The sequence below is a fragment of the Cervus elaphus genome, chromosome 20 (assembly GCF_910594005.1).
Source record: "Cervus elaphus chromosome 20, mCerEla1.1, whole genome shotgun sequence".
Taxonomy (NCBI): domain Eukaryota; kingdom Metazoa; phylum Chordata; class Mammalia; order Artiodactyla; family Cervidae; genus Cervus; species Cervus elaphus.
The window spans coordinates 48,287,528-48,300,823 of record NC_057834.1 but is presented as its reverse complement, the minus strand read 5'-3'; the positions used below and the strand labels follow the sequence as shown (position 1 = coordinate 48,300,823).

General features: G+C 40.4%; 1 protein-coding gene across 5 annotated transcripts in view; it reads right to left on the bottom strand.

The window, feature by feature from the left end:
- Window positions 1-429: 429 nt before the first annotated feature.
- Window positions 430-13,296, bottom strand: part of WARS2 (tryptophanyl tRNA synthetase 2, mitochondrial) — a 104,358-nt gene continuing 91,491 nt past the window's right edge. For 2 of the 5 annotated variants that reach the window (XM_043876886.1, XM_043876889.1), the window contains 2 exons: window positions 12,906-13,024; window positions 8,679-11,037 (listed from right to left, as the gene is read on the bottom strand). In XM_043876886.1, coding sequence (XP_043732821.1) covers window positions 10,589-11,037; window positions 12,906-13,024 — 568 coding nt within the window. In that variant the 3' untranslated portion in view covers window positions 8,679-10,588. Of the gene's footprint in view, window positions 742-4,700; window positions 4,778-8,678; window positions 11,038-12,905; window positions 13,025-13,296 lie in introns of those variants that run through there. The other 3 variants (XM_043876891.1, XM_043876890.1, XM_043876888.1) reach the window with 3 other exon arrangements.

Below are 13,296 nucleotides of genomic sequence, written 5' to 3'. Positions count from 1 at the left end.
AAGACAATAATTACGTTTTTGTGATTGGTTATCTATTTGCATGCCTTTTACTTCAATGTAAACTCCTCAGCTGAGGCTGGGTTTTATTCCGTTTTTATCTGCCCAGTACGTGATTCTCAAACATTAATGTGCATACAGATCAGTTGGAGGGCTTGTTTAAACCAATTGCTGAGTCCCACCCCCAGAGTTTCTCATTCAGCAAGTCTGGAAAGCAGTCTGTGGGTTTGCACATCTAACAAGTTCCCAGGTGAGGATGATGCTGCTGGTCTGGGAGCCATACTTTGAAAACCACCACCATACCACATAGAAGGCTCACATAAAATGCTGGTTGAATTGTAATAATCCAATTGCAGGAAGACATTGGACAAAGAGGCCAGTAAGGTATTAGTTGGGGTAATAGCGAAGGTACTACTACAGAGAGACCTCAAGTTAAAGTGGCTTAAATATGATAAAAGTTTATTTCTCACATAACAGTCCCAAGGTACATGGGCAATCCAGGATAGAAAGGCAGTGCTTCTTGCCAAGTCCAGGGACCCAAGATGGGGGTTGACCCTTCCCATCTTTCTCTTGTGGCTTTCATCAATGGGTCCAATGTGCAGTTCCAGGAAGTGGGAAGAGAAAGTAATTTCTGTTTAAAAAGATGTGAATTGGAAATTTCACATGGGACTTCCCTGGTGGTCCAGTGGTCGAGACTTCACCTTCCAATGCAGGGGGTGCATCGAACCAATGCAGGTTCGAAACCTGTTGGGGGAGTTAAGATGACATATGTCTCCTAATCAAAAAACCAGAACATAAAACAGAAGCAATATTGTAACAAAGCCAATAAAGACTTTTGAAAAAATGGAAATTGAACATAACACCTTTGCTACATCCCATTGGCTGGAATAAATTTATACCTTCCTGCAGAATGGGTTGGGAAATGTAGTTCCTACCTGTGACTATATGCTCTGCTAAAATGAAGGGTGAGAGTTCCATTCCAAAAAGGAAGAACAAGAGACTGGATACTGGGGCATAGTTAGCAGTCTCTGCCACAACTTTATGGCAAACCTGTATAAAGGGACAAAAATCTAAAATACAATGAGAGTTCTTTATGTATCTGCACATATTATTTTCTGAGAGGAGAGGAGGGATGGGGTGGGGTGGAGAAACTTTTATGCTTAATACAGAGGTTTTTACTTTGGAATTAAGATGGATCAAATGGTAACAACTCTTTCATTTACCTTGACAAGTCAATATGCCAGTACTTCAAAAGGACATTGAAAGGTTCTTTCCCCAATTCCTCTATGGCTGATTCATGTTGATGTATGGCAAAACCATCACAACGTTGTAAAGTAATTATCCTCCAATTAAATTAATTTTAAAAATGAAAAAAAAGAAGAAAAAAACAAAAGGAAGAATATGGAGGAACAGGTGGCTTGATGAATATGAAGTTGTAGAAGGTGTGAGAATGGCATTGAAGTCATGATAGTGGCTGGTGCAGAAAGGACAGTGGGGCACAGAGTAGGTAGGAGTGATGTACACAATGGTAGTTATTGTAGAACAGTGGGAAGGAAATAAGGAGGAATACACAGATGCCCAGGAACTGGCAGAAGGAGCTTATGTTGGCTATCATAATGTGAGACGTCAAGGCCGACTTGAAGAGAAATGAAACAGACACAGGCATCAGGGAAGATCTTGAAACAGCAGGGGTGGGAGAGCTAGCAGAGTGCCAACGTTGAAAGGTCTCAGGAGGAGGTGTGTTTTGCTTATTTGTCTCTCTAGAGAATAGTAGAAGTAATAGATAAGAGAAACGACAGCAGTAGCTAGACTGGCATCCATTCAGATATGGGGAGTGGGGAGGAGATGCCCAAGGATGAAAGCACATGCCCCTTCTGCATGATGTGGTGCACACTAGTTACCACGGAATTCTTTGTACTGAGCTTGCAGGAGTTTTAAAGATGATTAGAAAGTAGTGAGTAAAAAAGGCAGGCCTAAGAACAAAGTAATATAATAATGGTTGACTGGGGAACCACCAACCTCAGCAATTCCACTATTTGTTAATCCTAGGAGAGAAATCCATCAGAAAGCAGTTTGTGGCTTTGAATTCCCATCAGTACTTGCCTCCCCTTCCAGTATAAGAATAACCCTTCTGCCTGGTTCATGGTGGGAACACTTCTATCCCCAGGTCTGACTCCCATGTCATGTCTGGACAAGCCACAGAGTTTAAAAAAAAAAAAAAAAAATCACCGGACCTCCTTTTGGGGTGGAGGCTGCTGCAAACTCAGGGAACTCTCTGGACAAACTCTATTTGAACTGACAATTGCTCTCAATGAGCTTCCTTGGGGGCCAGGCTAGTGTGGGATGTGGTTGTAAATGCCAGGCCCACATGCATCTTCATTCTGTGTTCACAGATAGGACTGGGGACGTGGCTTTCTTCCCAGGAAGAGTCTGTACTTTAAAATCTTATTGGAAAAAGTAATTAAGTTGGACATGATGAGTTGGCAGTGACTATGTAAAATCAGATCATTTTATTCTAAACAGAGTCCTATAAAGTCACATCATTTGCTTTTTGAAAACACTTCTAGAAAATGAAGACCATCAGCCTGTTTTACAGTGTATGTGGGCAGGAGTGGAAAGGGAATATTTCAAAGAACTAGTTTGCATTCCATAGAGCCAACATGGTTAAATATCAAATACTAAATATTCTGTCTGAGAGCCACTGAGTACAACACTTAGAAGCCATATTTCAAATAATGCCTTAGTTGATATACCCTGAAGACATACAAGACTCAGAAGACTTTGGTTCTAGTTGCTCATCTGCCTCTCACTGGCTTTTTTTTTTTCCATTTATTTTTATTAGTTGGAGGCTAATTACTTTACAATATTGTAGTGGTTTTTGCCATACATTGACATGAATCTCACTGGCTTTCCATGCTCATCTCCACAGAGGAAACGGGGACTCTGAGGGTGGGGATTGTGTCTCATTCCTAATTCTTGGTGCTTAGATGGGGCCTGAAAAATAGGCATGCCACAAAATGCTTGTTCATTGGACACAGTGGGTGGATCCACATGCAACTAACTGCCAGTTTTGTTGGTATAATCAAGTATTGACAGTTTCATATGGTTCAGTCTAATATTTGCATTCTCATTTTGTTCATATACTGTATAGCTTGGCTTTTCCCTAAATGCAAATTTCATGTTTCTGGGTCCTTTCCTAGTTGAGATAGAAAAGTCCTTTCTCCTATCCTATATCTGTCTTCTTTCCTAAATATCTTGGTCAATTGCTCATTTCTATGCTCATCCAATATTTGCTAGCTAATATCTCTGTGTGTGGGCTCAGTGGTTAAAAAAAAAAAATCCTCCTGCAATGCAGGAGATGCAGGTTTGATCCCTGGGTCAAGAAGATCCCCTGGAGGAGGAAATGGCAACCCACTCCAGTATTCTTGCCTGGAAAATCGCATGGACAGAGGAGCCTGGTGGGCTACAGTCATAGGGTGGCAAAGAGTCGGACATGACTGAGACTGAGCGTGATATCTGTGTCTTCCTCTACATTATAGGCACATTGCATTTCCCCTGTGCCTTTCACAAAGCACACCCTACATGAACTTTTGTCATCATGTTGAATTTCATATCCGAGGATCAGTCACTAATGCTCTGAGCCAGTTTCCTTCCTGGAGAAATAAGATAATCCCAGCCTGGCCAATATAACAGAACTGTTGAAAGTTAACATAAGAGGGCTTAAATGATTAACAGTAAAGCCTCCAGGTTGACTGTCTGTGGGGGTGTTTGAAAATGTTACATGCTAGCAGTAGGCAATCTGTTTTCAGCTCAATTACAGGGAGAAATGGACTCTTCCCAGCCAAAAAAAATTCCAAAGTCCCCTCCAGTTGACAGAGTGAAAAGAGAACATTAGTCACACAGGGAGAACACACAGTGGATGAGAACAGACAGAGTCATCATGTTAAAGAGACCAAGTGCTGCCCCACAGTACTTTGCCTTTACCTAGAAACACAGGCATGCAGTGCTGGACAGGGTGAGCTGCAGGAAATGACGGCAGGGAGAAATCGGCCTAAGGACCACCCTGCGTGCACAAACTGAGACCTTTAAGGGAATTATCATAAGAGCATTGAAGGAAGAAAGGAGGCAGGGAAGGAGATGTGAAGGCTAAGATAATGGGACATGCAGGAGAGGAACAGAACCCAGAGTAGTCAAGAAGGGGCATGTCACTTCCTTGGGCACACTTAGAGTTAAGAGGTACCACTGATCTCCCGACTAGAAGAAACTACAGATTAATGGCAAATGTGTGAGTCTAGCCAAGTTACTGAATCTTTCTTTACTTATTTGAAAAAGTAGCACTAATAGTTTGTCTTATGATATAAATAGTAAATGAGATATTTCATATAAACACACAAAGTACCCAGCAAGTACCCAGAATACATAGCAAGTACATATGTATTCTTACTATCTAAGAAACTGAGAAACTATAGATACTAAGTTGTATCTGTATCTTCTGGGAAAGATTGAAGTCAGGAGGAGAAAGGAACGACAGGACAATGGTTGGATGGCATCACCGACTTGATGGACATGAGCTCGAACAAGCTCCAGGAGTTGGTGATGGACAGGGAAGCCTAGCATGCTGCAGTCCATGGGGTCGCAAAGAGTCAGACATGACCAAAGGACTGAACTGAAGTTTGGGAAACTATAAGGTCTGTCATTCTCACCTAATCACTTTGCTATCTTCATGAATTCTCTAGTTGAAGAATTCTCCAGGGAGAGTCCTCCACTGTAGGTGCTTGACCTATTACAAGCAAAATCAGTAAGCTGAAGCCTTAAAGCAGCAGGGTCCAAGAGACATTCCTGTGGTACTGAGATACTCCCACCTGTACTGTGCAAGATGCTAGTCACTAGTTACTGAGGCTGTTGGGCCCTTGAAAGTGCTGCAGAGGAAATGCATTTTTTATTTAGTTAGTTTTAATTAATTTAAATTTAGATGGACATATATACCTGTTTTTGAACTGTGATGTTGGAGAAGACTCTTGAGAGTCCCTTGGACGGCAAGGAGATCCAACCAGTCCATCCTAAAGGAGATCAGTCCTGGGTGTTCATTGGAAGGACTGATGTTGAAGCTGAAACTCCAATACTTTGGCCACCTCATGCGAAAAGCTGACCCATTTGCAAAGACCCTGATGCTGGGAAAGATTGAGGGCAGGAGGAGAAGGGGATGACAGAGGATGAGATGGCTGGATGGCATCACCAACTCAATGGACATGAGTTTGAGTAAACTCCAGGAATTGGTGATGGACAGGGAGGCCTGGCGTGCTGTGGTTCATGGGGTCGCAAAGAGTCGGACACTACTGAGCGACTGAACTGATATACCATATTGGACAGTTCAACCTCAGTACATGACCCCAAACACACCAGAAGACATTGTGCAAGATCCATTGTGGCCTAGTAGGACCCTGGATCAGACGACCTGACTCTAACCCTTGGAAGCTGGACTCTCTTAGGCAAATTACTCAACCTCCTATGCCTCGGTTACATCCTTAATAATGTGAGATTGACAATAGTTTCATTTTATTGGGCTATGAGAGCTAAATGAGAGAATTCATATAAAAGTAGTTGTTCTTTTTTTTTTTTTTATTTATTTTTTTTCCCAGTGGGTTTTGTCATACATTGATATGAATCAGCCATGGATTTACATGTATTCCCAATCCCGATCCCCCCTCCCACCTCCCTCTCCACCCGATTCCTCTGGGTCTTCCCAGTGCACCAGGCCGGAGCACTTGTCTCATGCATCCCACCTGGGCTGGTGATCTGTTTCACCATAGATAGTATACATGCTGTTCTTTTGAAATATCCCACCCTCACATTCTCCCACAAAGTTCAAAAGTCTGTTCTGTATTTCTGTGTCTCTTTTTCTGTTTTGCATATAGGGTTATCGTTATCACCTTTCTAAATTCCATATATATGTGTTAGTATGCTGTAATGTTCTTTATCTTTCTGGCTTACTTCACTCTGTATAATGGGCTCCAGCTTCATCCATCTCATTAGGACTGGTTCAAATGAATTCTTTTTAATGGCTGAGTAATATTCCATGGTGTATATGTACCACAGCTTAGTTCTGGCCACAGCAATCAGAGCAGAAAAAGAAGTAAAAGGAATCCAGATAGGAAAAGAAGAAGTAAAACTCTCACTGTTTGCAGATGACATGATCCTCTATATAGAAAACCCTAAAGACTCTACCAGAAAATTACTAGAGCTAATCAATGAATATAGTAAAGTTGCAGGATATAAAATTAACACACAGAAATCCCTTGCATTCCTATATACTAACAATGAAAAAACAGAAAGAGAAATTAAGGAAACAATACCATTCACCATTGCAACAAAAAGAATAAAATACTTAGGAGTATATCTACCTAAAGAAACAAAGGACCTATACATAGAAAACTATAAAACACTGATGAAAGAAATCAAAGAGGACACAAACAGATGGAGAAACATACCGTGTTCCTGGATTGGAAGAATCAATATTGTGAAAATGGCTATACTACCCAAAGCAGTCTATAGATTCAATGCAATCCCTATCAAGCTACCAACGGTATTTTTCACAGAACTAGACCAAAGAATTTCACAATTTGTATGGAAATACAAAAAACCTCAAATAGCCAAAATAATCTTGAGAAAGAAGAATGGAACGGGAGGAATCAACCTGCCTGACTTCAGACTCTACTACAAAGCCACAGTCATCAAGACAGTGTGGTACTGGCACAAAGACAGAAATATAGATCAATGGAACAGAATAGAAAGCCCAGAGATAAATCCACGAACCTATGGACACCTTATCTTTGACAAAGGAGGCAAGGATATACAATGGAAAAAAGACAACCTCTTTAACAAGTGGTGCTGGGAAAACTGGTCAACCACTTGTAAAAGAATGAAACTAGAACACTTTCTAACACCATACACAAAAATAAACTCAAAATGGATTAAAGATCTAAATGTAAGACCAGAAACTATAAAACTCCTAGAGGAGAACATAGGCAAAACACTCTCCGACATAAATCACAGCAAGATCCTCTATGACCCACCTCCCAGAATATTGGAAATAAAAGCAAAACTAAACAAATGGGACCTAATGAAACTTAAAAGCTTTTGCACTACAAAGGAAACTATAAGCAAGGTGAAAAGACAGCCCTCAGATTGGGAGAAAATAATAGCAAATGAAGAAACAGACAAAGGATTAATCTCAAAAATATACAAGCAACTCCTGCAGCTCAACTCCAGAAAAATAAATGACCCAATCAAAAAATGGGCCAAAGAACTAAACAGACATTTCTCCAAAGAAGACATACAGATGGCTAACAAACACATGAAAAGATGCTCAACATCACTCATTATCAGAGAAATGCAAATCAAAACCACAATGAGGTACCATTACACGCCAGTCAGGATGGCTGCTATCCAAAAGTCTACAAGCAATAAATGCTGGAGAGGGTGTGGAGAAAAAGGAACCCTCTTACACTGTTGGTGGGAATGCAAACTAGTACAGCCGCTATGGAAAACAGTGTGGAGATTTCTTAAAAAACTGGAAATAGAACTGCCATATGACCCAGCAATCCCACTTCTGGGCATACACACTGAGGAAACCAGATCTGAAAGAGACACGTGCACCCCAATGTTCATCGCAGCACTGTTTATAATAGCCAGGACATGGAAGCAACCTAGATGCCCATCAGCAGATGAATGGATAAGGAAGCTGTGGTACATAAAAGTAGTTGTTCTTTAATTCTAGCATACATCAGAATTCCCTGGAAGGTTGTTAAAATGGATTGCTGGGGTCATCCTCAAAGTTTTGCCTCAGTAGATCTGGGGTAGAGCCAGAGAATCAATGGGTTCCCAAGTGATGCTCATGTTGTTGGATCAGGGACCACATTTGGAAACATACTGTTATAAGATGTTGAGTAACAGTGCCTGATATAGAGTGAGGACTCAAGTATTAGTTATTGTTTTATGATTAGCACTTTTATGGTCTGCATCAAGAAGGTTTCTGAAAAAAAAATCCATACTTCATTAAGACTCTCTAGCCCATGTTCTGACATTATTTGGATAGATGTTTACCAGGCACCTACAAAAGGCAAGATACATCCACTGTATTCTGAATGACAGTCTCTCAACATGGATTGGAAGTAGGGCTTGTCAGGGGGCACAGCTACAGAGCACTAAGTTACCTGAACATTATCACCATCATCTAAATATTTTTCATCATTTCAACTCTCCACAAAACATACAGGAAAAACAATTAAAATCACCTTCTGAGAGAAGCCACAAGTTGAATTTCACTCTAATTTTTTATCTTGATAAAAAGACTATGTGGAGGCCTATAAACGCTAAGTGGAAGGGATGTGAAAATAAGTCCAGGTTCTAGCCTTGGCTCCTTTATCAACTTACTGAAATCAAGGGGTCACCTCTATCAATCATTATGGACTTGGATATTAGATGTGATGAGTCCTCAGGTCACTTTCAAAGAATAACAACAGGATTATCCTGAGCCTAACCTCATCTGCACAGGGATTTGCTCCTTAGAAGTTACCACAAGTCTTCTAGTTTTTCTTCTCTGAGATTCTTTCCATTGTGCCTTTAGTTCTTTGGATAAACGGTGTGTTAAGGTGGTTAAAAAAAAAAAAAACACACAGACAGTCTGACAGATCCACCTTTAATTTAGTCATTTTTCAGGATTCATACTAGGATTTCTTTTAAAGGCAAAAAAAAAGAGCCTTGGATAAATATGCCAGGAGGCTCTAAGACTCTAGACACCCCTTTTCAAGAAAAGATGCAAAAAGGATCTTTTAATTCAGATTCTGGGAGGCAGTGTTAGGTGTATTAACATCTACTCTGATAAAAGGACCACTCTATTTCCTTCTCTTTAAGAAATGCGAGTAAAAATTCTTTGCCCAGCATGCTCATCTCTCATGTGTAAATGGTGAACATGGTACTCACTGACAAAAAACTTATAAGCAATTTCTGTTACAAAATCAATCAGGCCCTGGTGTGGTGAAGCACAATTATCATTTCCATTTTCAGATGTGGGAAAGGGAAGTGCAGAGAAGCTAGGTTTTAGAGCGACTTGCTACTACTTAGACTGAAGCAGATGTGAGATGAGAAGCTTCCACTCAATGGGGAAATCCAACTCATCGGGCCAACTACTTTTTTTTTGATTGTGCCACATAGCACGTGGGATCTTAGTTCCCCAACCAGGGATCGAACCGTGACCCCTGCAGTGAAAGCTTGGAGTCAACCACTGGACTGCCAGGGTATTCTCAGGCCAACTACTCTTATAGTCAGGCAGAATGTACTTTGAAGTGTTTCTGAGGTAAGCATAAGGAGCCAAAACTTGGGACCTGCCTTGGGGATTCTGAGTAGCAAATGTGATCAAGTTTGGCTGAATCCAGATTTACATCTAGCAGCTATTAGTTGATTTGCTGATATAAACAGTGTCAGTAGTTCAGGTCTTACATTTCCAGTTGTTGTTGTTTATTCGCTAAGTTTGTGTCCAGCTCTTTTTTGACCCCAACGACTGTAGCCCACCATGTCCCTTTGTCCATGGGATTTCCTAGGCAAGAGGGTTCTTTACCACTGGGCCACCTGGGGAGTCCTATATTTCTAGTACTCATCTTCAAAATAAGAATGCTTGCGGTCTCAGACATGCTGCCTCTCCACGTGCTGATGTAAAAAGCACTACTTAGGAATAAGGAGTAAAGGTTTTGATCTTGGATTTGCTTCTTACGCATGGAGAGATACTGTACAAGCTAACAGTACTCTTTGAGCCTCATGTTCCTCAGATATAAAATGGCAGTTCCTCTCCTATAGATTTCATGATGGGTTGATGACATTAAACTGAGGGACAAATGCAAGGCAATACATATTAAGAACATAATCCATGGACCTGGGCTTTAGTACAATAAATAAATCAAGTTGAAATAGTTCAACCTTCTCAGAAGGTTATATCATGTATCTCTGAATAAAAAATATAATAATAATACTTTCTAGAAAAAAATCAGTGTGGTCTCTTGGGAAATAAGCAGATTAAATACAATAAAGCAGGGATCATCTCAGTGACAAATGACTTATTTTTATGAGCTCTGATATGAGATCTGAACACAAATTGGTCCAAATGGCATTCCAAGGATTATAAGTCTAAGACTTCTACACATTACTTTTTAAAAAGGTTGGGATAGATAAAGGGAGCACCTGTGATGGTAAGGACTCCAGAGAGAGACAAAAAAATGAAACACTCATTGGCAAATTAACTACTACTTACCTCAATCACATTTGTGTGAATAAATTAAGGCAATGAGCATGCATCAAGTAATTGAGGATTCAGATAGTTATGCCTTCTGGGCTTTTTTTTTTTTGCTAGAGAATTTGGGATTCGGAACACTGCTTTATTTGAAACCTACAAATCATTATTCATCAAATGAAACCAATGATCAGATGTACCAAATTATGTGTCCCTAAACTCTAATTGTTTGCTTGTGAGAAAAGCTGCTTTTATCGGAGTGCACAGACCACAAGATAGAAAAGTCTTTTGGGGACTCACTGAAACTTCTTATAGAAAGCCCACCAATTTCATCACCTCCTGGCACACGGGATATGCTAATTCTTTGGCTTTTGCCGACCCAACTTGCAAAACTTTCTCTAAGTGGTCCTTGTTCATCTTCAGTTTTTCAATCTCACTCTTAATTGGAGCAAATTTCTCAATCACAGCATCTGCCACCACCAGCTTGTAACGAGCAGTGTCCATCCCAGCACTGCGGCGGACCACCTCCTCCACGGGGAGCCCGGTCACCGCTGCGTGAATGGCCACCAGGTTGGACACGCCCCCTCGGCTGGCGGGCTCGTAGGTGACCTCCGAGGTGAAGTCCGTCATAGCCTTGCGGAACTTCTGCACTATCTCCTCCGGGCTGTCGGTTATTCTGACAGTGGCCAGTTTATCGGGGTCTGATTTTGACATTTTGGCAGAGGGATCACGCAGGGACTTTACCTTCTTCATTGATGCTGGGTAGAAACACCAACACACGTCCCGGGTTGGGGTGGGGGCGGGGGGAGATGTAAACAAAATAACAAAACACCAATAGAAATGTCAGTGTCTAGATCTTAAAAAGCAGTGAGAACATCAAATAACTTCATTATTTTTATCTGATTAAATAAATAACAAACATTCATTGTAAAAAATTCAAGCAATTGAGCAAGCATGAAAGTAAATGTGTACTATATGTAATAAAATGTTAATATTTTGATCATATTTTCATGTAGCTTTTAATGCATATATACACATAAAAACATATGATTTTATACAAGTGAATTTGTATCAACTATACTGTTGTGCCAATAGTTTAAAAAGTATTCTGTTTCTTTCCTCTTTGCTCTTCCCTATTGGCTAATCACCCCCTGCCAACAACTACTGCCCTTCCTTACCTCCATGCCAGTTTTCACAACCTATGGCATCTTTCCATTTTTTACCATTAATTAGGTAATTATTACCTAAAATTACCAACACACACACAAACACACATGCACGCACACACGCATGAGAGTGAGAAAAGTGACTTTATTGCTCTGATAGAATAAAAATGTTATGCTGTGCTTTATAAAACCAGTATTATTAATAATTGCCTAATTTATGGATATTACAGAAACATATAAAGTTTATATAGGTAAAATAAAATTGACCAAAGCAAGAGAATAGTCCTTATTGCTAAAAGAAGGTTGATTTCAATGCATGGGGGGCCCTAAATATATTTGTATGAACTGTTGGAATAACTTAGGAATTTATATCCACCTTCTGCTTCTAAATTGATACTAGGCACATGTTATATTCTTTAAAATGCTGTCAGCTTAATAAAGATGGGCAGAGTTTAGGTTCAGCGATCTCTGATCCTGCCATAAGTTAACACTGCTACCAAAATATTGATAGAGATTTACAGCTTCTTTCCTCAATAAGATTCCAGACTAATGTAGCTTTGCAAGCTGCAGGTGAGGTTTTGGACTCAGTAGGTAGAACTGTATACTCCATCTTAGTTGCATGTTGTGCATAAGAAGGCAAAGTATGAGGATTATCAGTGCCCTCTTGGTTTATCTAGATTATGATCCAGTGGTCTCACTCTTAGTACTTTTGTTCTACTGTGAACAGAGAAGGCAAGGTCAGCTGGCTTTGGAACAAGAAGAGCTTGGTGTAGGGTCCAGCTTTGCAACCAGCTAGAAACATGACTTGGGCACAAAGCCAGCCTTGCCAAACCTCAGTTTCCTCATCCACAAGATAGGGAAAGATACCTGCTCTACCAAATAGGATGTGTTTATAAATACATATATATGTATGTGTGTGTGTGTGTATATATGTATATATACACATATATATATATTTCTTCCCAAGTGGTGCCAGTGGTAAAGAATCCATCCACCAATGCAGGAGATACAAGAGACACAGGTTCAATCCCTGGGTTGGGAAGATCCCCTGGAGAAGGAAATAGAAACCCACTGAAGTATTCTTGCCTGGAAAATCCCATGGACTGAAGAGCCTGGTGGGCTATAATCCATGGGGTTGCAAAAGAATCAGACATGACTGAGTACACACACACACACACACACACATATATATATATGCTATTTTATAATGAAAATTATTATTTGTAGTTTCTAGTCCCTCTCATATTTTTCAAACTTCCTTGGTTATTTTATTCAATAATCCAATGAGGCCTACTAGTCCTACATTACAGAAAAACATGGGATTCTCATTACAAATCTTGACGCCTGTTCATGACAAAGCCAAATATAGTCCTAAGAAAGTTCCAAATCTCTTACTCCATCATCCAATCCTCTCTCTTCAAAATGCAACCTGATTTGACAATCTCATATTTGCTACTTACTCAGAATGGACTTGGGTACTGGGAAGAACTCCCCATACTTCTTGTTAAAACTCTGTGCTAGATCCTGAACTAGCTCCATGTGCTGGACTTGATCCTCCCCAACAGGAACGTGTGTGGACCTTTAATAAAAGACAGACAGAAGAACTCAGCAAGGCTCCTGCTTATAATGAAATGATATTGCAAGCAGCTGCATTTCCTGTGCCTATGTCATTGGTGGTGTTCAACAAATGCTCACCAGCTATAGAGGGAATGTTGAGACCCAAGTCTTTATCTGTGTATCAGACAGATGCCAAGGAGATGTTTGTCTACCCTAGTTCTGTGTCTTCCATAGCAGAAGAATACAGCCTTCAGCACCAGCATGACAGGATCTTGCTGGGAGAGAGGAATGGTA